Source organism: Anomalospiza imberbis, chromosome 6, assembly GCF_031753505.1.
Source record: "Anomalospiza imberbis isolate Cuckoo-Finch-1a 21T00152 chromosome 6, ASM3175350v1, whole genome shotgun sequence".
NCBI lineage: Eukaryota > Metazoa > Chordata > Aves > Passeriformes > Viduidae > Anomalospiza > Anomalospiza imberbis.
Window position 1 is genome coordinate 57,600,298 of NC_089686.1, and position 26,865 is coordinate 57,627,162.

The 26,865-nt window shown below is 48.8% G+C and overlaps 1 protein-coding gene across 2 annotated transcripts; it reads left to right on the forward strand.

The window, feature by feature from the left end:
• The first annotated feature begins 14,546 nt into the window (after positions 1-14,546).
• On the forward strand, positions 14,547-26,193 carry NRIP3 (nuclear receptor interacting protein 3). Of its 2 annotated transcripts, none has more exons than XM_068194645.1 (7): positions 14,547-14,723; positions 21,084-21,263; positions 21,887-21,969; positions 24,427-24,566; positions 24,917-24,969; positions 25,062-25,159; positions 25,956-26,193. In XM_068194645.1, exons 1-7 carry the CDS (start codon positions 14,550-14,552, stop codon positions 25,975-25,977), a joined length of 750 nt encoding a protein of 249 aa, XP_068050746.1. In that variant the 5' UTR covers positions 14,547-14,549; the 3' UTR covers positions 25,978-26,193. The 2 variants fall into 2 exon arrangements, with proteins under 2 accessions (XP_068050746.1, XP_068050747.1); XM_068194646.1 differs by having other exon boundaries at positions 24,920-24,969.
• Positions 26,194-26,865: the final 672 nt, after the last annotated feature.

Here is a 26,865-nt window from a genome sequence, read left to right on the forward strand (position 1 = left end):
CTGTAGGGAAATCTGTGTTGATCAAAATGTTGTCTCAGTGCTATTCTGTCCACACCTACATCTCCTCTGGCCATACAATCTATTCTCTGAGTAATGTACCTTGAGGCCCTTCTGCTTTGAAGGGAGATAGCCACAGTCCCATCCATTTGGAAATGGACTTAAGACTTCTGTCCTTTGGTCACTGGCCATGCCAAGGGGTTCAGTGGGCATCAAACTCCCTCTCTGTGCCATCTTAGGAGCAGTACTTACATTTCCTGGGTAGCCAGGACCAGTGCTCCCTTTCCCAGGGTGCGGAGTCAGACCTGCTGGGTTTCACTGCACTGGCATGTGGTATTTAACTGCTGTATGTGAATAATACCACATCCACGGTGTGACAGCAGAAACCCTCACCAGGAGCTGGGCTCTGAATCTCCTCCCTGCACTGTTGGGAGCAAATAGGTGCTCCTGACTCAGCCTTGCTGAGCTGCTGTGCCACACTGCGTGTCCTTGCCATGGTGTGATGGGGAGGGACAGTGGCTTTGGCCACAGCTGGGGAGCAGAGCCCCTCAGGATGGGGCTGTGGGGTGCTGTGCCCCTCTTGCTGCTGGGGAGGAGTTGCCTCAGCCTGGCCAGAGGTGGGAAATGGGTTGTGCTGCTGCCAGGAGACAGAGCTGTCCCCCCTGCTGCACCGGGGGATGGCTGTGGCAGGGCAGTGAGTGCCCACTCCAGGAACAGGGCTGCCAGGGCTGCAGCAAGGGCAGCGAGGCACAGGGGGAGCTGGCAGAGCAGAGGGCAAGGAGCACAGCTCCTCCTGTGTTCCTGGCAGCTGTGCTTCATCCCAAACAGGGTCCCTGCTGCTGCCTCTGGGGGAGAGAGAGGACAGGAACATCTGGCAGAGGGCACGAAGCAGTGTGACTGGGGAAGGGGAATGGCTGAGGAATGCCAAAACAGGAGGAAGGGTGGTGAGAGGCTTTGCTGCATCCGTGCTGAAGTGTGCTGTTGTGCAGAGAGCCCAGGAAGGCGTTTCCAGATGGTTTCCCTTTGGCTGCACAGCCCCTAGCCCCGCGCTGTGGAGGCTTGCCCATGCCAGGGGCAGTGTGCCAGCGAGCCCCAGCGAGCCCCCAGCCACCTCTGTGAGGCAGTGAAGCACTCTGGAGTGGCCGAGGTGCTGCAGTCCTGCTCTGGTGGTGGGCACTGTGGGCAGAGGGCCATGGTGTGCCAGCTGCTGGGCCAAGCCCAGCGGAGGGAATTTGCTGTGGGCTGCATGCTGGGTGCCAGGGGAAAACAGGGCAGCTCTTGCTTTGCTCCCTCCCAGGGAGCTGCAGGTCTGAGCAGCTCTGCTCTGGGTGCTGAGGGACACACATCAGTGATTGCTTTCACGCAGGGCTCGAGGAAGCCAAAGCTGTGAAACATCCCAGTGTTTCTAACGGGTGAAGCTGGGCTGTGATGCTCTGTGCAGCAGTTACTGATCCGTGCTCCGGGTTTACCACACTGCACCTCCTCTCCCAGTGCTGCTGTGCCAGCTCTGCACAGCTGCCTGGGAGCCACAGGGATCTCAGCTTTGCTTCTCCTGCCCCACGCCATTCTCATTGCTGGGAGGAGAGGAGAGTGCACGGCCTGAGGCTGAGGAGAAAACCTGCCCTTTCTCAGAGAAGAATCCTCATTGTTCCACAGCCCTGTTCGTTTCCTACTTAAATAGCAAAAGACTCAGAAGCACTTCAGTTACCCTTGATCTGACATTATGGGTCAAAATTTCCCCTTTTACTGTAATTCCTGTGTGTGCAGTAAAAAGTGAAGAGGGAATTTTTGCTACCTTGAACGCTGGGAGAAGTGATAACTTGCAGAATGTTGTAAACACTTGGCATTGTATCTTCATAGTGATGGTAGTGGCTCTGTAGAAATTTCAATTTCTACTTTCTGTGTGGTTGTAGACTGATGATGTGTTTTGGCAAGAAATGACTCAAAAGTGTTTAACCTTATAAAACAAGATTTAATTTTTGGGATAATGATTAGCGCTAACTGGATGACTCAATGTCACCTATGTGAGATAAACATAAGGATCTTTTTGATGATTGTACATTAATGCAAAATGTTTCAGACTGTTACTCTTGATAAGAGAAATAAACCAGTGAACTTTTAGCTGCATGAAGTTCTTGGGTAATATTTGTAGTTATCTTTCTGTGCTAAATAACAGTTTTGACAAATTTAATGGTTGTTTAACAAGTTACTGCACATCAGATGCACTTTATCCTGGGAACATCTGCTTACCACAGCATTCTGTTTCATGTAATACGTTACTAGCCTGCATCTATACACACAAAGATACAATTCTTCACGTATTTAATGTTGCACATAATTCTGGCAAGTAAAATACCAGAATTATCCTGGTGTTAATTCTAAAAATTATTCTAAAAATGTCTCCTATATGGTGAGCTGGAGTCAGTCTGTTGTAGCAAGCTGAATGAAGACAGGATAAACAACTTAAAGTAACTCCAAAGTATTTTATTACTTTGTAGATTAATCTAATTATTTTTCCTAAAAAAAAAAAAAAAAAAAAAAAAACCACAAAAAAAAAAAAAAAAAACAACCCCAAACCACATGGTTTAAAATGAAAAATAATTTTAAAAAACCCCAAACCAAGGAAAACAAGGTGAAAGCCTGTGTTAAGACACAAGTTCCCAGAATGGTTTTAAGATTATGCCACAGTGTCATTAAATTCACTGGCCTAATTTCTTAGAATTGCAAAGTAGAATTAGGTCATAGGAAATTGAAAATAAGAAAATCTATAATAATTTTTAATACTGTTTTTCTTTTTTTAATATTATTTTGAGATTATTAGGTTTAGTCAGTCTATCAAACTTTTATAAAAGTAATCCCAATATCTTCTCCTGAATTTATTCAACTGTTTGACCCTTAGCTTCCTTTGATCACAGTGACAAGAACTGATTTGTATTTCACTGAACATGTCCACCCAGGCTCATTTGGTGTGGTTTTGGAAGACACAACTGTGCCATTCAGCTGTTTGCTGTGGAAAGGTGATGCTGGTTTATGTGGCAAAGAGTAAATGACATACAGGAGTGTAGAGGTCCTGGAAGAATGTGGTGGCTACAGGCTGATCACAGCAGAAAAACTGCGTTATTCAAATATTCTCCCTGGTTCTGTGAATGCTGCCAGTGCTGGATTGCAGTGATGGACACGAGTGCTCAGATACCCCCTGGAACAGGGAATGTCAATATGAGCTAAACTGAGAAATCCTGAAATTCTGACTGGGACCTTGTGGTGGCCACATAACAGAAGTAATTAATAGGGGAATTTGGAGAGCAAGACTTGAAGATTATTTAAATCCAAGGAACCAGAGGAGGTCTGGTGTGGGTCAGCAGGAAAGACCAGCATTATGATAATCCTTTGTAACAGAATGCTGCAAGGATAGTGGTCCACAAATATTTCTGAATTAAACAAGCTTAAATGCAAATGCTTTTCCTCTCATGCATATAGATGTGGACTGCAAAACCTGTCACAACAAAAATGTCAAGTCTCTTCCACTCCTCCTTTGGATGCTGCTCCACCCAGATTGTGCTTGTGCAAGGCTGCTGTTGGAGGAGACAAACAAGTGCTTTTTAAAGAACTTGAGCCAAACTGGGGTTTGTTTCTGGGGATCCCTGGAGCAAACCCACACCTCTTGCTGCTGCCCATTTATTTTGAACAGCTCTTTTGCTCATAGGCAGATTTTCACTCTCCCTTGTGGAAGTCTGCTTTCCACAGCACATGTTCTGCTGGGAATGTGTGTAGCACCCAGGAGCAGCGATGCAAATAGAGCACCTGTGGGGACAACTGGAGTCAGAGAACTCAAGGGACGCGTTTCACTCAGTAGGTAAGTTCATCTAGTTTTTCTTCAAATCAGAGCAAATTATGTATGACATGGTCATGCTGCTCTTTAAACTATGTATTAAATCACTTTAGGTGATTAAAAAAAGAAGTACCCTTCTCTGTTTAAATATATGTGTGTTTCTACAGCTATTTCTCTGATTAAGCACATTTTGAAGAGTAATTTTTTTTAATTCCGTGAAGCAAAGCCTTTTTAGTACACACTGAGGAAAAAAAAAGGTCAGAAAAGAAGACCTTGAAATCTTTTTTTTTTCTTATTGGAGATGTGTATAAATACAGAATTCATAAAGGAAACTCCCTCACACTGTGTAGCTGCTAAACTTGATCAGATGCAACCGAAGGCCTTTTTTTTTTCCACTGGGAAATTTATTCAGTAGGCAGTGTAGACTTACAAATCATATGCCACGAAATCTCCATTTTGTGATGATTCTGGGGATCAGGAAATCAAGGCACCATAGTTTTAAGGAGAGAAAAAGTTACTTTGGAAACTGAAATATTCTGAAGTGGTCACTTGAGGTGCAGTTTGTTGTTTAGTAGTTCCTAGTTCAGGTGTTGCCTGTTATGCACACTACAAACAGCCATGAAACACTTCTGTGCTGGACAAGTTTATGCCTGACTAGAGGAAGCCTCATCCTCTGTGCCTCAGTCAAAAAAGAGTGGCAGCTGTCACCTGCTGTAAAATGCCAGCTCACCTGGCTCCTGGAGGTGCTGCCCAGAGTAAAACCCAGCCACAGAAAGCAGCTTAGGGCAAAGGAGGGGACTGTGATTTTTGTGATGTTTAAAGTGGAAATTGAGGAAGCATTCCAGAAAAGTGGGAGTTCAGGATTTCTGTGTCCAGTGCACAAGCCTGTATGTGACACAGCACTGCTCATGGATTTTGGGTGGCCCCACTTGCTGTTACTGGTGTAGTGCTGGTGTGAGGGGCTGTGTGGAAAAGCTGAGACCAGTTATTAAAAACAGGACGACAGAAAAGTGCTCAGGGGGCCTGTCTGGCTTACATAGCACAGCAATTGTGCCCTGGCTCCTGTAGGTGCTAATTCTCTCAGCAAACTTACAAAAATAAAACCCTGAAAAGGCTCATCCACGCTGAGAACAGCAACTTCATTCAGTGGGAAAAGGAAGCTTAGCTCTAGGAACTGAACGCTCAACACTGCAGGCATTGCTGCCTTGCCCGGGGCTGTCCAGAAAGCCTTGCAGCCAGTGCCTGTGATGTGAGAGGGATGCAGCAGTGCTGGAATCAACACATCACAAATGCCTGTCCCACTCTGTGCGGGGGACACAAGTCCAACGTGACCTTTTGCTCTTGGAGTGGATAAAAAAGGCCCATCTACCCCAGCAGGATGGTTCCTCATGCAGGACTGGAGAAGTCGAATCTGATGAAGGAGGCAGTCTGGCTTAGGGATGCTCTGGACACATGCTCTGGCATAACTTCATGTGAGATGCTGGAGGCTCATCCCTCCCTTAGACACCTCTCAGGGTCCCTTCTTGCCTGGGGTATCGGGAAGGGGCTCGGCTAAGGAGGTTTTTGAGGGTTTGGGGAGCTGAGACAGTGAGGCTGTGCTGGTCTGCGGGAAGCTGCCTGCGGTGCTGTGCCCAGGCAGCAGGGCTGTGCCCGGGTACCATCTGCAGGGATTCCCACGAGAGGGCAGCATGTGGCCCCAGCAAAGACAGATCCTGCTAAAATCCCTGCTGGCAAACAGCGGGGAGGGGGGGTTTGTGGGGCTTCTGCAGCAGGAGCCCTAAAGCTCAGAGTCGGCTGAAACTGGGGCTTCGGCACCTCGGCAGCTCTTGGGCCTCACCTCTGCCTCTGATCAGTTGTTTTGGAGGGGATGGAGTGATTAGTAAATGACCTTGTATTTTGAGTTAATCTGTTTTTACAAAATGCAAATATGGGGCTGAGGAGGATGCGTGCTGCTGGGCCAGGTATTGCTGCCACTTCAGGCTGCAGCGAGAGGAGACCCTCTGAACTGAGTTCTGACCACTGGTCAAGGCTGTTCCCCTGTCTCTTCCAAATTACCGGTGAGGAAATGTGTGGGTTGAAAGCTGTTGATTTCCAGGCAGAATAAACCTCAAAGGAAGGTGGAGGAAATGGGCCGTGAATGTGCAACTTCAGTTGCTGTTATTTGCTTTGAGAACAGTGAGCCATTCTGGCACTCTGCCTGGCCCCGCCACTCTGGTGACTCACTTCTTACAGGTGTCAATAATGGACTTTGAACATTTGTCTTTGACAATGAAATTGTGTGTGTAGTAGTCAGCTACTGATTGCCTACATCGTTTGGTTGCTCCGCTCGATCACAGTTTGTATCATGTACCCTGCAGTACATGATACCCAAGGTAGGGCAGAAACACCTCCAAGTGCTGTGTGCATCATCATTCCTGCCCACAGTGCTCCTGCTCTCCTGGGGCAGCTGTCTTCCTCTTGGGGCATAGTGTGAGCTCCAGTGTCCCTCAGTCGCCTAGACTTGAAGGTGGAGGCATTTAACCAAAGCACAACATGGCAAACACAACCTCTGTGTTAGGAGAGCCACATTGAAGCCCTGTTGATGATTCTGTACGTGAGCAAATATTAGCCCTGAGGATCCAGTAACATTTCTGACTAACTCTTACCCGGCAGGAGCTGCTGCAGCTCTGCATGGGCTGTGGCAGGAGGGTACAACGGGAGCTCACTCATGCTTGAGGCACTTGAGAGCCCTGGAGTCTTGACTTCATAAAATAAACATAAGGGCTCCACAGAGGTGAGAGATCCTGTGTTTGACTAACACTGTGGTGACCCTCCCTCTAATGCTGATGTAAATAATATTTTTATCTTAAATGGATACTGCAAATATCTTGGGTTCAGATTTGGATTTACCTCAAAGTTCCAAAATAAAGGAATTTTGATGCATTCGATGAACTTTGGATTTGAATGTTTTAAATTCCAAAATTTATGTATCTTTAACTTACAGCATTCAAACCCTGTTGTGAAACCAGATCAATTTCAGACTCGATATACAAAACAAGCTACCCCCTTCTCTTCTCCTCTGAAGGGAAGGTGCAAAGCTATCCTAGACCCAAGCTCCATAAGAAGGTGGAAATATTTGTCAAATGAAGTCCTTCTATGAATACTCCTTTAACTGGTAGTGGCAGAAAAGGTTCACAGTCAGTCTTTTAAAGAGCATAGTAAGAATGTTGTTCCTTGGTGAATCCCACGTTGGCATGAATTGAAGTAAGCACCTGTTCTTGGGGATTTTGCAAAATAGCTGGGAAATTCCAGTTTTGTTCAGCTCACTTGCTTACTGCATCACTGGAGTTCGTTATTTTTGTCACAATCACCTGGTAAACTGGGTAAGCCATAGAGAAACCCTTCAAAAGGCAGCTCTGTTTCAGAGCTGACCTGAATTCATCCTGTTCCAGAGACAGAGTGATTTTTTTTTTGCAAAGTTTTAAATTATGTTCTGAGATTTGTCTTCTCCATGAAGTAAATTCCACAGAGTGTGCTTGAGGAGTTCCCCCTCCCTTTCCCCAAGTACTGCTGTTTAGGAATCATACCACTCCAAAGCATCTGGAATGAGAAATGCCTCTGCAGCAGATTTATACTTGGCCAGAGGGAAGTTCTCTGGCTAGAAAGCCAGAAAAAGCAGATGGCTTGTAAAGAGTTTGCATAACATCTTTCAGGACTAAGAGTTCCCCCCTGTGGCAGGGAGCTTTCAAATACCTGTGCCAGCCCTAAACTTGTCCCCCAAAGACAGGAGATGTAGAAGACCCTTTCTGCTGTATAAGCTGCCAGGCTTTCCTGATCTTGCTCCTGCTCAGACTGCCTTGGTTTGCTCTCATTCCCAACTCAGTTTCAGCAGTTGCTTCAGTCCTGTTGATGTGTGGAGAGGGCAGAGCACTGAGTCTGTGGCCTCACACGCTCCACAGCTTCCATCTTTTATCCTAGAGCCAGCGTGCATTTCACACGGATGAAGACACGGAATTGTGGAAAAGAAAACCTTGGATATAAGCCCCTGGGCTAATAGGATCCCAATGGAAAATGATTGTGGTGTGTTCTTCTCCTGGTCCATCGTGGGCGCCTGCTCATGGCACTAGTTGTTTCTGAGAATAATTTATTCTTTTGAGAAGAAAGTAAAAGGGAGAAAATGACGACCAGTGTTCCATGTTTGCAACAATCGAGGGGTAATTGTTTAAAACTTCTTTCTGCCAAGTTAGGACTGGGTTAGGGAACTACTTCCATGAATGCAGCTAGGCAGGGATGTCATTGTGGGCACCATGTATCCTCACTGCATCTCCACTAATGCTCAAGGTGTTGACTCAAGGAAAAATTTGGCGAGCTGCCTTATGATTGATTAGCCACACAGATGTAAAAGCAAACACAGATGTCCCAGTGTATACCTATTGCACATTATTTAGTGTGCATACTGATATTTTATGTACTGAGGAGTGATTTTTCACCATGCTGGGAGGGAGAAATTTTGTCATTTGTATTCACAAAAGCATTTAAGCAGGTGCTTAAATGAGTTGGTGAATAGAAATGGATTGTTGCATTGGAGTATTTAGACCAAGACTGGACTCTTTTGTATCCAGTAATCACTGGCTGCTAGCATGGCTGGGCTTTGTCCTGAGTGCTGTGCACAGCCTTTGTCCCTTAGGCAGAAAAAGGGCAAAAATTACTAACGGGACAAGAAAAATATGGGTGAAAACAATGGCACGTCTCTGTTGGAGAAAACTGGGTGTTCTTCTTGCTCCTGCAGTGGCTGTTTCTCCATGTCTCTCGTTAGGTGGCATTAATCCAGTGGCTAATGACAGTGAAAGCATCCTGCAGCTCCCCTGGTGGGGGGAGCCCATAATCCCTTTGTTAGGGACAGCTGGGAACTATTTCAAGAAGAAAACAGGAGTAGGCTCAGCAAGGTTCTGCCTGTGGGGTGGTTGCTGTTCAGATGGTTGGGTACCACCTCTGGTTTTTACAGCTTGTTGTCAAGCTCAGCTTTGTCCAGGTGCTCTGAGCCGAGTCTGGGGAGAGACACTGACTGCAGCAATCCCACAACAGCGTTCTCGGCTCTAGGATGAGCCAGGAAATCCCAGCCCCATTGCTTGATCCTACCTGTGATCTTTTTCACTGCAGAACCCAGGGTGAGCCTGTGTCTCCTGTGTCTCCCTGCCCTCTTCTACCCCTCAGAGCCAGGATCTCAGCCCACCAGCCCCTGCTTTTCCAGAGCAACAGGCTCCCGGTTATTTTTTAGCTGACCCAGAACCTGATGGGAAGAAGAGCAGCGCCCTCTTCCTCCTGGCTTTCAGAGCTCAGAAATCCCGAGCAGCAGAGGCATTCCGGCATGTCCTGCCTTGCTCCTCCTCGGTCTCCAGATGTCAGGCTTCTGGAAAGTTAGAAAGGAGTGAGAAAACGGTGTTTGTGTAGTGTGAAGTGACTCGCCCTGGTTTAGCCTTAACAAGATCCCTCCTATATATTTAATGACCTGAATGTAAAATTTATGGCTTGGAATGCCCCAGCAGCAGAGGAAGCCTTCAGCACACAAGCTGCCTTTTGCAGGGCAGGAGAAGTGAAATCCCCTGAGGTCTGGGAAGTCTGTAGTTATGGTTGGCACTTTGAATATATGTGTAGACTACTTCAAAATAAATATTTGCAGTTCAACTCTAACATACATCTGGGAGGGTGAGGACTAGCATGTATTAATGCTTCTTCAAATTAATAATTTTGAAAATTTTACACTGAAATAATTTTGCTGTTGCACTTAATAGACAGAGGTTGGTGTGGGTACATACTGGGGAGAAAATCACCTGCCCTCTATGCACACCATTTCCTCCTGCTTTGAGGACAACCAGCCCTTCTCACGTTTCAGCCTCTTTAAAGAAGGGAAAATAAAGGCAAAGAAGCTCTTGCAAGACTTGCCATTTCAATCTCTTGTTTCAACATGTGCAGCTTTTGTGTTGCTGAAACTCTCATTTACCTGATGCCTCTGTGTATGAAGAGAACCAGACAGATAAATTCACTCCAGTCTCCTGGGGGAAGCCGTGCAATGTCTCATTCCTCTCCCAGTGTCATCTGTGCCTCTGCTTCGTGCTTGATGCCACCAGCTCAGGCATGGCACAGAACACACACAGGGGAAAGAGGCATTGTCCCAGGATAAGCATGGAGAGATGCCCTGGGAATAGTTGTGTCCATGGAATGGCTGTGATGGGACCCACATCCCAGCCCAGGACGTGCTCTCCTTTGGTCAGCACTGGAAGCACAGAAGGTGAGTGTGGAGCTACTGGGCAAAACGGGCTACATTTCTCAGGAACCTCAACCTGACTCTACCTTTTTAGAGCATACCTTTGTATGCTAGAGGATTTCTCCAGCTCTATCTTTGTCTAGCTACAAATGATAATTAAGTAGCTCAGTAAATCCTTCTGGTTTTTTGTATCCAACGTTTTTAGAAAAGACTGGTTTGTAGTCTTCAAATCATTCCAGTTATTTTCCTGATTATGCTAGAACTGACCCTGACTAATGCACTGATGGACAGAAAGCTTATTTTAATACATCAATTATTGTGATTTCATTTTCTTAAGCTTTTCATAGTCTTTTCTCTGGAAATGGATTCTCTAAAATTTTCTCTTTGTGCTGAGTAAATTATTCCTTTCAAACCTACTGCCTGCTTCTGCTTCTATTATATTATACCACTCTGTCCTTTCTTCAGAGTTTTCTGGGGCATCTCTGCATTTCTTCACGATATGGCAACCACTAACAAATCGCTTCTTTTTAGGGAAAGATGAGAAATCAAAGAAAAGGAGGAAAAAAAAAAACAACAAAAGGACCGACCCACTTCCTGCGTTGCCTGCTGCTGCTTTCCTCTTCACCGGGAGAGGCGATGGAATGGGGGTGTGCAGCACAGTCCGCAGCTCCCCTTCCCTCGCTCTGATTAAACTGCAGGCGTGACTGGGGACTGAGCCAGTGCAAAGGGGCTGAAAATAGGGATAGAACCACCACAGGTAAAGCAAATTGCATTTGAAAGGCAGGGCTGCTGTGGCACTGTCTGCCCTGTAGAATGGCTGATAAGCTTATCAAAGTTGCGCATCCTCTCCCCTCCCTCCAAGGGCACCCGCGCTGCCTTCCCTGTCCCCAGCTGCCCAAAGGGCACTCTGGAACGGCCAGCACCGTGTCCCTCTGATTGCTCTTTGCAGTGGGTTTGGCCACCGAGGACTTTGCTGGGCCAGCAGAGCAGCTCTGGGGAAGATGCCCCGGGCACGGGACAGAGCCCGTTCCGAACCAGGCTCCGGTGTCCTGCAGCCTGTGCCTGCCCATGCCGGCACCTCGGCTTTCTGCACGGCCAGCCTGTCCTGGAGGGCAGGGCCAGAGCCAGGCTGCAGGGGTTTTCTCCACCACAGCCCTGGGAAGCCTCTTTTGGACACTGGAATTGATTAGATATGGAGGTGAGGAGGAACATTTCGTGCTGCTCTGGAGGCAGGAAAGAGCAAGAAAAGTGGTTTTGTCCCTCGGAGCTTTTCTTGAGTAAGGGACAGTGGTCATGCACCGGCTTGTCTCTGGTAAGTGGATGGGAATTTTTCTGAAATGTGCCCCTATTGAGATACATTGTATGGGAAAGGGGGGAAATACCACCAGCTAATCTTTTGCAAACATATGATTTAACCACTTAACCAGTTTAACCCCTGGGTTCGAGCTGTCCAAACGGAGCCCCTCCTTCAGTGTGGATCCTGCATCATTTGAGCAGATGACTTACTGCTTCTTCCCCTTTCCACTTTCTCAGGATGAAAACCCAAGAGAGGAATTAAGCTTTTATCTCTTTTGTTACTCTTGAGCACGGAGCAGATTTTCCTCAGAGCTGTTGGCACAAAGTGCATTTATAACATACAGAAGTGAAATTGCAGGGCTCAGACAAAATGCTTGTGTGCTGAATGGAAGCACAGGCTGCAGCCTTGGAGCTGCAGTGTGAGGGGGCTTTTCATGCTTCACCTGTGCTTGCAGCTCTACTCTTTGTGAAATAAGCTGGAGCTGACTGGGCATTTGTTAATACATTGGGCAGAGTGCTGCTACTCCATTTAGCTTTTATACTAAAAATTGTCTCCTGGTTTCAGTGTCAGCCCTTTTGCTTCCTCCTTGCCTTTGGGACAGCGTGGATGCAGTCGTATATCTTTATTTAATCAGCTGGGAAAGTGCCAAATAGCTCCCAAGGTGAAAAATAAGGTGCTTTTATCCTCTTGGCCACATGTGCCAGAGTGGAACAATGGTCCTGTCGTGTTATGAGCTGAGTCAGCATAGGGAATAAAAATTATATCCCCCTTCAGACTGTCAGCCCTTTTATCCTTCTGTAGGCTGACACATTCACGGAGCTGGGCTGGCTCATGTGTGGTGGCCTTTATGTGAGACTGTGAAGTAATGTGCTTGGGTTTTATGGCATTCTGACTCATCATCTGATTTTTTTTCCCTCCTCTCTGCCAGGTCACATGAGAAGAGGCTGAACACACATGGTCTGTCTGTGGCTGCAGAACTCAGATGTGTACGTTTACCCACAGGGGGCTGCTGTTCGGGCATCAGCCCTGCTCTGTGCCAGCCCCACTCCCCCGGCCAGGAGCAGGAGCTGCAGGGTGCCAGTCGTGAGCAGTGGTGGTCTTGGTGAGCAGAAAGTGTGAGCCCAGGCTCTGTTGGTGGGAGAGAGCAAAGGAGAATCAGTGTCCCAGCTCTGGAAAGCAGAAGTGTCCTAGAAGTCTGGCTTGGCATAAATCCTGGGCTAAGCTCTGCTTTTCTTGTGCTTTGCCTAGAACATCAAAGGTCTCAGTTTAAAAGAACCAAGCCCATGTGAAGTATTTACAGATCTGTCCTGTCTCTCTGAGGCAGAGCTGCATTTTTTCTGCACCTATTCCATGCAACAAATTACCTGGAAAGCAGAAAGTTCAGGGAAGAACCTGCTGCCCTCACCTGCTGTTGCAGTGAATGAAATCCAAGTGTGCTATGAATCCTGATAAGAAAATTACCTTCTGTAACTATTACATTAATCAATCTCTATACTATGAAACTCTATTAAGTTTGTTAATGTGTATTAGTTCAAGTAGTACACTGTAACAGAAAGAGGCATTTTAATGGAAAGAGAATTTTACTGGAGACATCATTCATGCTTAAATAAAACAAGTTAAAGGACAGCCCAGCCCCAGAAAAAAGGACTTTGCTTCTTAGAAGCCTAGAGCTGCCCATGAAGAATAAAGGATACCTCTAGTGAGCCAAGGTAATGCCAGCATCCTCTAACACACCTCCCAGCTTTGTCTGGGATCAGAGATAAGTAACTACAGCAAGACTGGCTCCAGCAACGGCTGGGTCGTTAGGCAAGCAGCACAAAAGCTGCAAAACCACAGCTGCTTTGCCAAGTTTTGCTCTGATTAACAAGCAGTGGTGTGGGCGTTGGTGATTAGTCAGATTGTGCCTGGATAGGTACAGAAACCCTGTGTAAAACCACATTTAAGGTGCCCCAGTTTGGCTGGGACAACTTTTGAGACAGTTTTCCTGGGCACTTGAGTGGACAGTGCTGATCCAGATTGCTGCTGGCCATGCTGTGATGAGACCAGGGGCACCCCGGCCATAAAGTACCAACCCCCTCCATGGCCAGTGGGGCTGCAGCATCCCAGCCGGGGGGAGCAGCCCCCAGGAGCAGCCGGGAGCCTGGCAGTGTCACCTGTGGTGGCACTTCAGCTCCGCACGCAGGACGGTCCCGCTGTGCCCGCCGGGGCTGCTCGGGGCTGCGGGCAGCTCTCCGAGCTCGCTGCTCCGGTGCTCTCTGCTGTCCGGGAGGGCTTTGGCAGCCGTGCAATGCCCGTGGCTAGCCCTGCCGTCAGAGAGGCAGCGGGGAGGGAGGGCGGGGATGTGTTATCCCCTCGGAGCAGCCCGAGCTCCCCGCCGCTGGGAGTGCCGCGACGTGCCCAGCCCTCCGGCCGCGGTACCTGCCGCCTCCGCGCGTCACCGGGCTCCGGCTATAAAGCGCCGGCGACAGAGCATCCCCCAGCGCAGGAGGCAGAGCATCCCCTCAGAACAGGCGGCAGAGCATCCCCCAGCGCAGGAGGCAGAGCATCCCCCAGCGCAGGAGACAGAGAATCTCCCAGCACAGGAGACAGAGCATCCCCCAGCGCAGGAGACAGAGAATCCCCCAGCGCAGGAGGCAGAGCATCCCCCAGCGCAGGAGACAGAGCATCCCCCAACACAGGAGACAGAGCATCCCCCAGCGCAGGAGACAGAGAATCTCCCAGCACAGGAGACAGAGCATCCCCCTGCACAGGAGACCGAGAGTCCCCCAGCGCAGGAGACAGAGCATCCCCCTGCACAGGAAGCAGGGCATTCCCCTGCACAGGAGACAGAGCATCCCCCCAGAACAGAGCATCCCCCTGCACAGGAGGCAGAGCATCCCCCTGCACAGGAGACAGAGCATCCCCCCAGAACAGAGCATCCCCCTGCACAGGAGACAGAGCATCCCCCCAGAACAGAGCATCCCCCTGCACAGGAGACAGAGCATCCCCCTGCACAGGAGACAGAGCATCACAGAGCATCCCCCTGCACAGGAGACAGAGCATCCCCCCAGAACTGAGCATCCCCCAGCGCAGGAGGCAGAGCATCCCCCCAGAACTGAGCATCCCCCAGCGCAGGAGGCAGAGCATCCCCAGCGCAGCAGCTCCCCGGGACGCGCAGCTCCAAGGAGCGAGCAGCGGGAGACATGTTTTATTCGGGGATCCTGACAGAGCCGAGTAGGAAAGAAGTGGAGATAAGGGAAGCGGCGTCTCTCCGCCAGCAGAGGAGGATGAAGCAGGCGGTTCAGTTTATTCACAAGGATTCTGCAGATCTCCTCCCTCTGGACGGGCTGAAGAAGCTGGGAACGTCGAAGGATACTGTAAGGCTCTATTGTGTTTATTGGAAGGGGACTTGAGGAGCTGGTAGGGCCGTGTCTATTTCTTTCTTCACGCTGCTTTTCTGTTAGGAGAAGTTGGTTGTGTGTGGAAACTGATTGTAAAAAATTGGACTTTTGTATGTAAAAGCAAGGGAGTGGAAATATGATGATAGTTATAACCACAGTTGTCTTCTTATAGTAAGTACTTTTAGATGCCTGGCACTCAGAGTTAATAGCGTTTAATTTTTTAAATTTTTTTTTTAAACTTTTGCATGAAAATGGCATTCTGTTTGCAGTACACAATTCCTCTCTGGGTCAGAGTAAGTCAAAATGGCTTCATATAATGCATACATACACACACATGTTGGCCTGTGATTTATACAGACACACAACACAGAATCACAGACATTCAGTAAAGTATAATCACTACTATTTCAAAATATAAAACTCTCAAGATCACGCTTCAATAAAGGCTAATGCATATATGGGGTTTCTTAAACCAAAGAGACATAATTTTAGGTTTAAAATATTTACTTATGCAGTGATCTATGTGATCCTGTACTTGGTGTCATTCACCATGTCTGGGGGCTGCAGAGAATTTCTAAATACTGTACAGATGTTTCAGCTTTCTCTACTGGGAAAGGATACTTCAATGTAACAGCAAAAGTTCTGACATAAGGAGTAAAATTTAGGAAACATATCTACCAGGGAAAGCTCCTTTAGTTTTTTTTTTCTGCCCAAGTGTTGAAAAAAATCTTGCACCTTGTAAAACAATATTTGCATTTTTCCAATGCTTGATGTGGGTTTTATTGAAAACCAAAGTCAATCTTTTTATTTTTAGTGTTTTGTTTTGTCAGAGCCTTCCTGCTCAGCTGGGTTAGGCTTGGCTCTGCCTGCCTGGGAGAAGTGGGGTGAGTTGTCTGTTCTCTGCAGTGCACACGGAGGTGATTTTTTTAATATCCCAAATGTTTTGCAATTGTAGGAAGTGAAGCTCCTGCCCAGGGAAAGGCTCAGAAGGAGCTTTCCTGGTCACCACTTAATCACAGCTCTCCAGCAGGGAGTTGAAGTGCTTTTCAGGGAGGGATAACATTATTACTGTTTTCAGCAGAGTCAAAATGACATTTTGTGGCTCCGTGACCCCCAGTGAGTGGGACTGAGTCCCTGACGTGGGTTCTGCTCTGCCCAGATAAGAATCAACAGGTAGCAGGAGCCAGGGGCACTGAGCACTGAAGTCCCTGGCCCTGCGGAGAGAGGACCAGGTTTTGTACCAGCACCAGGGGCAGGGCACGGGGCTCCTTGACACCACCTCGGACACAGAAATGTCACTCGAGGTGTCCTCCCTGCCCCTGTGCCACGGCTGCAGCATCACCCCTGCTGCACCCACAGCTCCTGCACGGGGGGCTCTCTCCAGGGATGTGTAAAGCCCTGGGGAGGGCCACAGCTCCCAGTCCCCTCCAAGTACAAAAAGAAGGTGCAATGCAGCAGAGGTGAAGTGCCCATCTGGCTGCTGGGGCTGGGGTGAGAACCCAGCTGGTCTGGGCCACCCCACTGCAAAATGCCCCTTGTCCCCACGCCACAGAGGGGGTGGTGGCACAGTGGGCACATGTGGCCAGAGCTCCCATGGCCACAGCCTCCTTTCCCATGGGGTCTGCAGGGAATCCCCAAAGTGAGAGCACTGGCACGTGCTCAGGGCCGTTCCCAGAGGCGCAGAGAGGGTCCTGTGAATTTCAGAGGTGCGTCCCTGCGGTGTGTTGCAGTGAAAGGATGCTGCCACGCTCAGCCCTCACACAGCCAGGGTGGGAAAGGGCACTGCTGGGTGGACACATTGTGTGTCCCCACTGCTGTGGCTGCCTGGATGTCACAAGGGCTGTCCCCGGGAGGAGCGGGAGACTGCGCATCTCTGAGACTGGAGACCCTCCAAAATATGGGACATCACTTTGGCGTGGCCCCAAATCGAGCAGTGCATGCCCAGAGGGACTGAGCTGCATGATCAGGAGGCCCAGGGCAATCAGAGGTCTCGGCCCAAGGCATTTGCATGGCTTCCTTGAGGGTGATTTTGCATTTCCCCACAAAGCAGCAGGTTTTTGTCCTACAGCTGTGTGGCAGCCGTGGTGGCACGTGTGTGGAGGGGCTCCTGACGTGCCCGGCGTTATTAATGCAGGGTTTCCTGCGGGGGTTTTCCATCAGCCTTGGCAGGAGCAGAGACGAGGGAACAGCTCCTCAGAGATGGCGACAGGTGGCGAGAACAGATCCTGTCTGTCACTGTGGCAGCTGCCAGCTAGCACTGCAGTTCTGGGGAGAAATCCCCTTCCTTGTGGCCCTGGTGTGGGGTACTGTGCACAGCGAAGGTGCAGCAGGTCACCAGGGTGGGTGTGCTGGCATCCCCATGTCTGTGTGCCATCACTCAGCTCTCCTGGTGATGCTGTGCACAGGCAGGTTTGATGAATACTTCTTGAGATCATCCATTTCAATGCTCTCATCATTTCCAGTGAGTTACTCTGGCTCAGACAGAACTCCAGCTCCTCACTCCCTTTATGTACTCCCCTCTGTCCAGTATGAGACCAAGCTATAGCAAAGCATACACTGAACTTGGCAAATGTCAGGCTGGATGTAGAGAACAGAAATGGCTTTGTTTTGATGCCTCTTCCCTCTATTAGCCTCTTTCCTGAAGCCCAAAAAACTGGCATGAGATGAGATGGTCTTCAGCTGGGATGGGGGCTTCCTGACAGGGTAACCATGGTCCCCTTCCCAGCCTGCACAGGGCTCTTGCAGCTGGCTCTTGCTGGCTCTTGCAGCTCCTCCAGGTGCTCTGACACTTCTCCCTTGCCCTCAGAGCCATGGGGCCAGTTTGGAGCAGCTTTGTCTGGAACAGTCCTGCATCATTTGACAACCTGGGAAGCAGAGTTATAATAGTAACAAAAGCAACAACAAGAAAAGCTTTTTCCATTTCCATCATTCCCTCAGACCACCCGTGGGTACCCTCAGCACAACCCTGGGTGCCCCATGGCCCCGGCCCCAGCTCCCCATAGCTGGGACAGCACTGGATGAACTGCAGCACATTCAGGTGTCCCCACTTCCCTGCTGTGCACGCCCAGAGTTTGGTGTGTCTGAAGTGCAAAAAGCTCCGATGCTGTGTGCTCTGCCTTGCCCAGAGAGCTGGCTGCTGCCTGGGCACACAGGGGTGCAGGGGGCAGCTCTGTCCCACCTCATCACCCTAAGAGAGGGGCTGACAGCACAGGATGCTGTCAGGGACATGTGAGTTAGGATGAAGGATGGGAAGAAGAGAGAGAAATTGATTATTTCTTGGGATTAGCTCTGTTGATGCATTAAAACTCTTCCCCCCTCCTCCTCCACTGTCTAGGTACAGAAGAAAGGGCAAACCTCCTGAGATGGGTTTGTGGAGGAGGGGAGCTGGTGTCTTCCCTGACTTTCACCCCCATCTGAGTGAAATTGTTGATGGGTCTTGTTGTCCCCAGATCTAGAAGCCAAATAGAGGGGAAACCTGCCAGAGAAATGAATACTGCAAGCTGCAGCAATGCACTTGCTTACAAATCACAAAGGATCAAAGCTAGGCAGAATTGTTTGTGCTTTTGACAGACAGTGGTAAATAAGGTCAGCAATAGATGGTGTCTCCTCTTGCTTCTTTAGGTTTTCACTGTGACATTTTTGGGGATCATAGCTTTTTGCAAATATTTGGGTTGGAAATCGACCTATCTTATGAAAAAAATCCTGATTTGTATTTATATAGTGCTGAATGATACTAGGAAAACTTTTTTTTTTTCCCTGACACAATGAAACGTAACATTTTCTAGTTTTACAAAACTTTCAACAGTTTTTTGCAATACAAAGGAATATTGTACCAGGTGATCTGGGTTCCTTCAAACGCTGCCAGGCCCACACTGGAGGGAGAACACAGCTGCCTTCCTCACTGCTGTCAGGAGGAGGTTTTCCTCCTCTCCCTCCCTCCCAGACATGGTCTGCTTGCAGTTTGCCAGCAAAATGTGCATTTGCAAATGTCCCCTGGCACATTATCCATTTACCAAGTGCGTATCCATCACTTGAGTCATCTCTGTGACTAACATCCCTCACTCTGTTGCACACAAGAGTCAAGGGAAATCCAAGTTAAAGCAAACTAATTAATAGCCTGAGACAGGATGTTGCTGCAGGGAACGTTTTCAGCCCCCTCCTGCCAGATTATTCCTGTATTGGAGCACAACATAAGGAATATTTGTCCCCCCAGATGCAGGATTTGCTGTGGTTTTCAGAAGGGCAAGTGTCAACAAAAGACAATCCCATTTGTGCTGCTAACTTGAGTTTGCTGAGTGATGGATTTTTTCCTTTTGGTGATGGATCCCATGTAACATTAATGAAAACCAGGGCTTGAGAAAACCCATATATGCTACTGATTAACAATCTATAGGAGAAATGGTAGTTTAAAAAAATAGGTTGAATTCAATTAAAATAGTAGTTAATGACAGTTAAAATAGCAAGGAGGAGTGTGCTGGAGATTGAGGCCAGGCAGATCAGAAGAGCACCCAGACTGTCCTGGATATTGGCATTCAGAAATTTCTCTTGGTCCTGCCTGAGTGGGGCTGGGCACAAGGAGGTGACCACTGTGTGACAGGCTGTCTTCTGGCCAGCTGGGTGAACCTCATCATTTACTTCTAACACTCCCTATCTTTCCTTTTGTTGTTTTTAAATGGTGTGAAGAACTAGTGTTCCAGCTGTGTTCCTGAGCTGCAAACATAAAGGATGAAAAGGACATCCCATCCACTGTCAGAAAACCCTGGCCTGCATTTTTGCTCTGGTGAGGAGCACTGGAGGTGCTCACAGGGCTGGGGGTGCTCACAGGGCTGACTCTGCACCTCACACCAGGGATCCCTCACTTCCAAACCGACCTGCTTGTCCCTCCACACAGGGCCCAGTACCAGTGCAGCCAGTCTGCCTGCCTTTAGTCCAGTAGAGTAATATTGCTTTCTGCTGTTTGGCCTCACTGGGAAGGCAGCACAATGTCAGATCTGATTCCTCCCCATCAGGAGTTGCTGCTTAGACAAAGGACGTGCTCTGTGGTGGGTTGGTCAGACACAGCACCTGCAGCCCAAAATGGCCATGGGATTTTATTTCCAGTAGCAGAAATCAGGAGAGTGCAAAGTGGGGATGCAGGGAGTTGATGTGTCCCAGTGACCACTGGTGCTGCTGCAGCTGCCCCATCCCATCCGTCCGGTCCAGCTCCGCTGCCTGCATTGCGCCCACAGCGCGATCTGAAGCGCCAGCGTGGCTGCAGTTATTTTAGGACGATGCCAGGTTGCATTAGACTTCTGTAAGTGGTGTTATTTAACATGCTGTGCACAAGGGTGGGCACTGGCCAACTTGGGGAGCCACGGCCTGAGGTTTTCAAAGTTATCCTGACTCCGATATTCCCTTGGGATGAGGGGATTTGCTGGTTCAGATGTCTCTGCAGGCACACAGGCATGTTTAACGTGAATGCAAAAATTCAGGGATAAGCCAGTAAAAATGTCTCACTATGGACAAATTAAAATCAGAAGGAAAGGCATTAATGGGGAGGGCAGATTAGCCAGACAGAGAAATGAGCAGATAATCAGGCAGAGTCATTTCACCTCCAGCAGAGTGTGTGCATCCATCTGCAATGAACATTAAACATAAAAAGGCTTTTGGGAAAGAGGTTGGAGGAGATCTTGAGAGGCAACATGCTTCTCCCAGAGCAAATGGAAATAACAGAGAGAGAGAGAAGTGTTGGGAATTCTAGGAGAATACCTACCTGCCTCAGAGGAGCTTAGCTCTTTCCTTCCTCTCCCTTTCCTCTTGTGATATGGCACTCAGGATTGGTCCCATTTAGCCACCCTTAGCAACTAAATAAAAGTGCAGGGGAAAGAGGCACAGAGGGCAATTTTAGACTTTCTTCATACTTAGGTATGGTGAATATAATTGGAAAGCTGATTTCTTACACCCAAATTTTTACATCACTACTGAATTCCCAATATCAAGAGATGAAGGCAGTGGTTGAAACACCAGCTTGAAAAGACCGGACTTGTTTGGATTCCTATATGCAATCAAACCTTGAATTTGAGTTTGGTAAAAGAAAGGCGTCCCTCCAATGTCTCAAAGGTTAATAGTTTGAAAGTATTATTCCCTTTGCAAAACAAAGTTCTTTTTAGCCAAAGACAGGTAAGCCAGAACTAGCTAGGAAGAATAGCTGCAGTCTGGGAATTAGGGAATCTCATGGCCTCCCTCCCATGAGAGCAGCGCTGGCCCATGGGCACCACAGGCAGTCTGGTGGCACAGGCCACTGTGTGGCTTTCCTCTGACTTCACCCTGCTCTTCTGTGTGTGTTCTTCCTTAAAGCAGCCACATAACATCCTGCAGAAGCGCCTGATGGAGACAAATTTATCCAAGTTCCGAGGCAGCCGAGGCAGCTGGGCTCCGAAGGGCGAGCTCTCATCACAGACCAACAAGCTGAACCAAACCAAACTGGGCAGCTCGGGGAAAACAGAGGATGAAGAGCTCATAGTGGTGAGCTGCCAGGTAATAGTTCCTCCACAGCCTTTTGTGGGTTTTTTTTTGCTGCAGATTTTATTTCCCACAGTCTCAGGCTGTGCTCTTGTTCTCCATGTTTCCCAGTCAGGTTTGTGCTCCCATGGGACTGTCACAGCTCTGGGGATACACTCCCTCTGCTGCTCCAGGCTGCTGTGGCAGAGATGCTCACCTGGGAATCACAGAGAAAACTGGTGTGATGGGTGTCTTCCCTTACACATCAGGGCAGAGGGGATAGCTAAGCTGGGGCAGCATGGTGAAATGCTGGGGTATAATTATCCATGGCAAATCCCTGTGCTCACAGCCTGGTTGTTTTCCTTAAGTGCCATCCCTATTTTCTTTGCCCAAGGACAATTTCACATTTCTCTTCCTTAGCCCCATGCTCATTTGTATTTCCCACTCTCCACAGTATTCCCTCCTGCCTGGGCTGCCCCATCTGCTCTCTGCAGGGCCAAATGAGCCAGGAAGGGCTCAGGACCCCACGTGCATCTGAGCGTGCAGGGGAGCAGGGATGAGCTGGCATGAGGAGAGTTCATGGGCACCAGAGCTCCTGGACACTCTGGTGCTCATCCTGCATCCCACACATCATTTCCCATCTCTTCTTGCTCTTGCAGTGTGCAGGGAAGGAGCTGAAGGCCGTGGTGGACACCGGCTCGCAGCACAACCTCATGTCCTCCGCCTGCCTGGACAGGCTAGGGTAAATATCCAGCTGGATTTCTGTTCTGCAGGAGCGTGGCACCTGGCAGCACAGGCAGTGTCCTGGGGCTGAGGCTCTGCCCATGCCAGTGATGGTCATTCTAGAAGGGCTGGGCAAGCCCCTTGACCCTCCTCTTACAACCAAATCCTGTTCCAATCTTACATGGCAGGGAGGTGGAATAGAAAGCCACTGGTACCACCCTGTCCACCCCTGAGGGAATCCCTACAGAGGGTTGGATGCATTTGTATTTTTTCACTGCCTGCTTGTCACTCAGTGCCTCATGAAACAGCTGAACCTTCCCCAGCTATCTGTGTCCCCAGGGCAGCCCAGCCCAGCCCTGCAGGCTCCAGTGGCAGGGCAGGGACCAGGCTGCTGGACATGCCTCCAGACAGTGGCTGCAGCACTGCTGGCCCAGCAGCCAGTGTAAAGAAGCTGTGTGCATGCATGTTCTCAGAAATGGGTGTCTGATGCTGCTCTCAGTTACAGATTCCTCCTGGTTAAAGGAAAAGGAAATGTATTTATGGATTATTAGAGGTGACTGACAGCCATTTGCAGCAAAACTCTCTGTCATCTCTGAGGAACAGGACCAGGCTTCAGCTCACAGGATATCAAGGAGGTTTTGGCACTTTATTCCCATGGAGTCATTGCTTTTTGCAGCTAACTTGCAATAATTATGAAAAAAAAAGAAAATTACACTTCCTCACTGAGCACTACTGCAGGGCCCTGATTGAATGGTGCCTGTCCCTGTCCTAACATTAATTACTTCTTTGCACAACAGTGCTTAGTGACTGGAAGGTGGCTGTGCTTAATACAGCCTTGTCACAATGTGTGGAGCAGCTCAGCCAAGCTTAGGATGGCCACACGATGGCATTTGGAGGATTTCATGCTCTGGGACAGTTCCTCTGCTCCCTGTGTTTGTTACGTGTGTCTGGTGCAGCTCTTGCAGCCCTGCTCTGCTGCAGCGGCCCTGTCTTTCAAAGAGCACTGAAGAAAGAGGTCAGAGCCTGTTTCTGCTGCCCAGGTCTCAGGGGTCCCAGTGCCTCAAAGCACCATTTGTGTGTCTGATGCTCAGGCTGAATTCCTCCCTTCTTTTCCAAAGATTTTTTGTGTCTTGTCATGATGCCAGTCACCCTCTCCTCCTCACACTGAGGAAAGCAGTGGAGTAGGCTCACAGCTTGGCAGTATGAGAAATCCCCTGTGGAGCTGTAGGAGGTGCAGGAGGTGGCCAAGGAACTCATGAACTTCTGATTGGTATGTTCTTACTGATTTTTAAGGCCAGACTCCAAGAAAGCAGTAGAGGGGATCCAGCTCCTTTTCCCTGCTGCCCCTCACAGTCCTTGCACCTGTGCTAAATGGTGTGGGCAATGCCCACCTCAGTCCTGGAGCCTCTGAGGGGGCTGGTCCCCAGGACAGATGGACAGACAGACAGGCAGACACCTGCACTGCTGCAATGCGGCTCAGCAGAAAGGTACCTCAGACGGCTGAAACTTGATCTGGCTTTTATCTGAGGGAGAGATCAGCACCTCAAATGGCCTTTCCATTAGATTCTTGCTCAGTTTAAAAGAGAAACTGAAGCTAAATATTTAATTAGTATTGTCAGACTGCTTCAAAGGGCGTAGATAGAAGCTGTACCTGAGATATCTCTGGCATCCTTTTTTCTTTTCTTTGGGCCGAATGTGATTGATCTGTCCCCATTTCCTCTGAATAAACTCAGCAGCAGCACCTAACAAACACGGGCTGGGCCACCCTGGATGTGAGCCATGTTTAGCATGGAGAAAAGGGGCCTCAGGGGGTACCTTACCACTCTCTACAACTACCCAAAAGGAGGCTCAAGTGAGGTCATGAGTGACAGGACCAGAGGAAATGGTTTCAGGTTGTGCCATGTGAGGTTTAGTTTGGGTATCAGGAAAATTTCTTCCCTGAAAGGGTGGTCAGGCCTTGGAACAAGCTGCTTAGTGAAGTGGTGGCATCACCATGCCTAGAAGTGTTCAAAATATGTGTGGGTGTGGCAGGTGTGGCATCTGGGGACACAGCTGGACTCGATGACCTTAGAGGTCTGTTCCAACCTCAGCCTTTCTATGATTCCATGGGGACAGAGTGTCAGCTCCACTCATGGAAGCTGGAGTGAACTGACCCTTCCTTACACCCACACTGCATTAGAAGCAACTCTGTATTCCCCAAGTCTCAGGAAAGTGTAGGAAAGAGATTCCTCGGGTAAAACCCAAAATGCAGCACAGAGCTGTGCTTGGGCAGCGCTGTGGGTCTTGCTGTGGTCTGCTGGCTGCCTGCAGAGCACCCACACAGAACCTGCCAGGGAAGCAGCTTTCCAACAACAACGTGGAAAATGAGCAAACTAAGAGCACTTCAGGTGTAAGCACCCTCCAAACACCATTTGCTCCTTGCTGGAAGAGCCAAGCCACTGCCATTTGATGTTAGGAGTGTTTTCAATGCCCACAGGTTAAAGGAGCATCTCAAAGCACTCCCTGTTGAAGAGGAGATGGTTTCGTTGCCAAACAAGGTGAAAGCCATCGGGCAGATCGAGTGTCTGTCCCTCACGGTGGGAGCGGTCCCCGTGGAGTGTGCTGCCCTCGTCGTGGGTGAGTGCACAACCCTCTGCTCCTCCACCATGGGCTGGGGTCTGCTTCCTCTTACCCCAGCAGGAAAAGCAGAGCTTTAGGAAGATGCTGAAATTCAAATAGACTAAGTTCTTGTTTGGCCCTGCAGAGGGAAGGGGGAGGATGTGTTCACAAGCTTGGCTTTGCCATGCTGATGGAGCAAGCACTGCAGGCATATCCTCCTGCCATCCTGTGCCCTCCTGTTCTCCTTTGAGTCAGTCCCTTTATAAACAGGGTTTTGTTTAGCAGAGCAACCACAAAGGAAGTCACTGACAAAAAGCCCAGGAGGGCATTTTGAATGTATAAATCTGAAATGTCCTGTGTTTTTCCAGAAGACAACAACCAACCCTTTTCCTTTGGGCTGCAGACACTGAAGTCTCTGAAGGTAGGAGTTTTCCAGCAGGATGCTGATGAGGGAGCTGGGACCACTCTAATTTGCAGTTTTCTCTCTTACCTAAAGACATTTATTCTCTACAGTGTATCATAAACATGGAGAAGCACCACCTCGTTCTGGGGCAGATGGACAGGGAAGAAATCCCGTTTGTGGGCATTGACAGTGCTGAGGCAGGAGAGCAGTAAGTAAGTCTGGGGGGGTGAGCTGCATGTGCATCCCTCAGCCTGCTGGCAGAGCCACACAGGAGCTGCCAGACCCTTTGCTGGAGGCAAGTGAGGGGTCAGTGGCCCCAGCAGAAATTGTTTTCATCAGCTCATCAAATTTTGAAAACGAAGTCCTGGTTTTTCGGCAGCCTTTGTCAGCTTTTACTGCCTTTTTTTTTTTTCCTGGTAAACACTGTACATCAAAGCGGGTGTCTGACAGGACATGCACAGGGGAATGCCTTAGGAAATGTACTTTTTGGAGGTCACCAAGAAGACTCCTTGAGGCCTGCTTTGACAGCATTCGCAAACAAATTTTTGTCTGGAAAATATTTATGAAGCAAGGCCAACAAACCCACATGAACGTTTGAGAGAGAGATCCTGCCTGGAGATAATGGCATTGCCACTTCTCCCCACATTACCCCAGCAGCCCTCCTGCCAGCTCTTCGTGGTGTCCCAGATTTTTCCATCCTTATCTCCCTAAAGAAAGGTAAATATGTGCTGTACCTCTGAAATGTGTGCAGCCTTGGTGGCTGGCTCTGCAGGCAAGCGGGCAGGGCAAACCCCCTCCTCCCAGGCACTGCATGGGGCTCCTTCTTGCAGGGTGCTCTGAATAAGAGATGTTGCACTGATTCCTGCCTCTGACTCACGAAACCAGCAGGCACCGAGTGCCTGACAAGGTGTTTGCACTTCTGTACTGCTTTCAAAGCCAAATTATGCTTCCCCCCCACCCCCCCATGGAAAATGCCTGTTTTATTAAACGTCTTTTCCTTCTAGTTTCAGCAGTTTGGAGGCATAAAGAGAAATTGAAACACCATCCCCTCGCAAGAGCTTGATATCAAAGAAATCCTGTGCGCTGTTCCAGATGAAACAGCAACGTGCTGCTTTGAAAACATTTATACTAGGCTACAGCTTGAGTAGAGCTAAATTAAATCCTGTTTGTAGCCAGTAATTTAGAGATATTGTCATGTTTATCTATGGGTTTTGAGAAACAAACGTGTGCTTACTTTCCGGACTTTTCTATATAGTGTCCTCTTTATTACAAACAGTTGGGAAAAACCTTATGAATTTCTTCTGATGAGAAAAATACTTTTTATAGTGGCCTCGTATGAGTAATTGCACTTAGCTGTGATTAGAGGCTATCAGAATGAAATTTTTATTAATGATTTTTCCAGGGGCTAAGCATTTATATTTACTTAATTGATATTGCCACATTCAAATGGCCATTACCAGGAAGTTACTCTGAGTAAAATAACAATGTTAATACCACCTAGAAATGATAGCTCATCCTGTTAGCATAGCATTGTTGCCATGTAATTAGGGATGCAACTGCTGGCTTGATGAGAAAGAGCAATTGCAGAATTATTAATGGGTTACAGGCTTCTCTGCAGTGGCGTGCCAGAAGCACAGGAACAGGATCTGGGAGGGCTCCCAGGGTGATCTCCCAGTGTGGGGTTGGCACCAGCGCTGGGACTCAAAGCCCTCTGAGCAGGGATCCTCTGGGCAAGTCGTGGCTGCCTTCCTGTGGGGGTAGTCAAGTAGATAAATCATTACACCGGGCCAAAAAGCAACAAACGAGCACAGAAGTGTGTTGTCTGGAAAGCAGCAGATGCAGTGGCCTGGGCTGCCCCTGCCTCCAGGACCTGTGCCTACCCCTGCCCACCCAGCACCCAGCCTGGCAACCCTG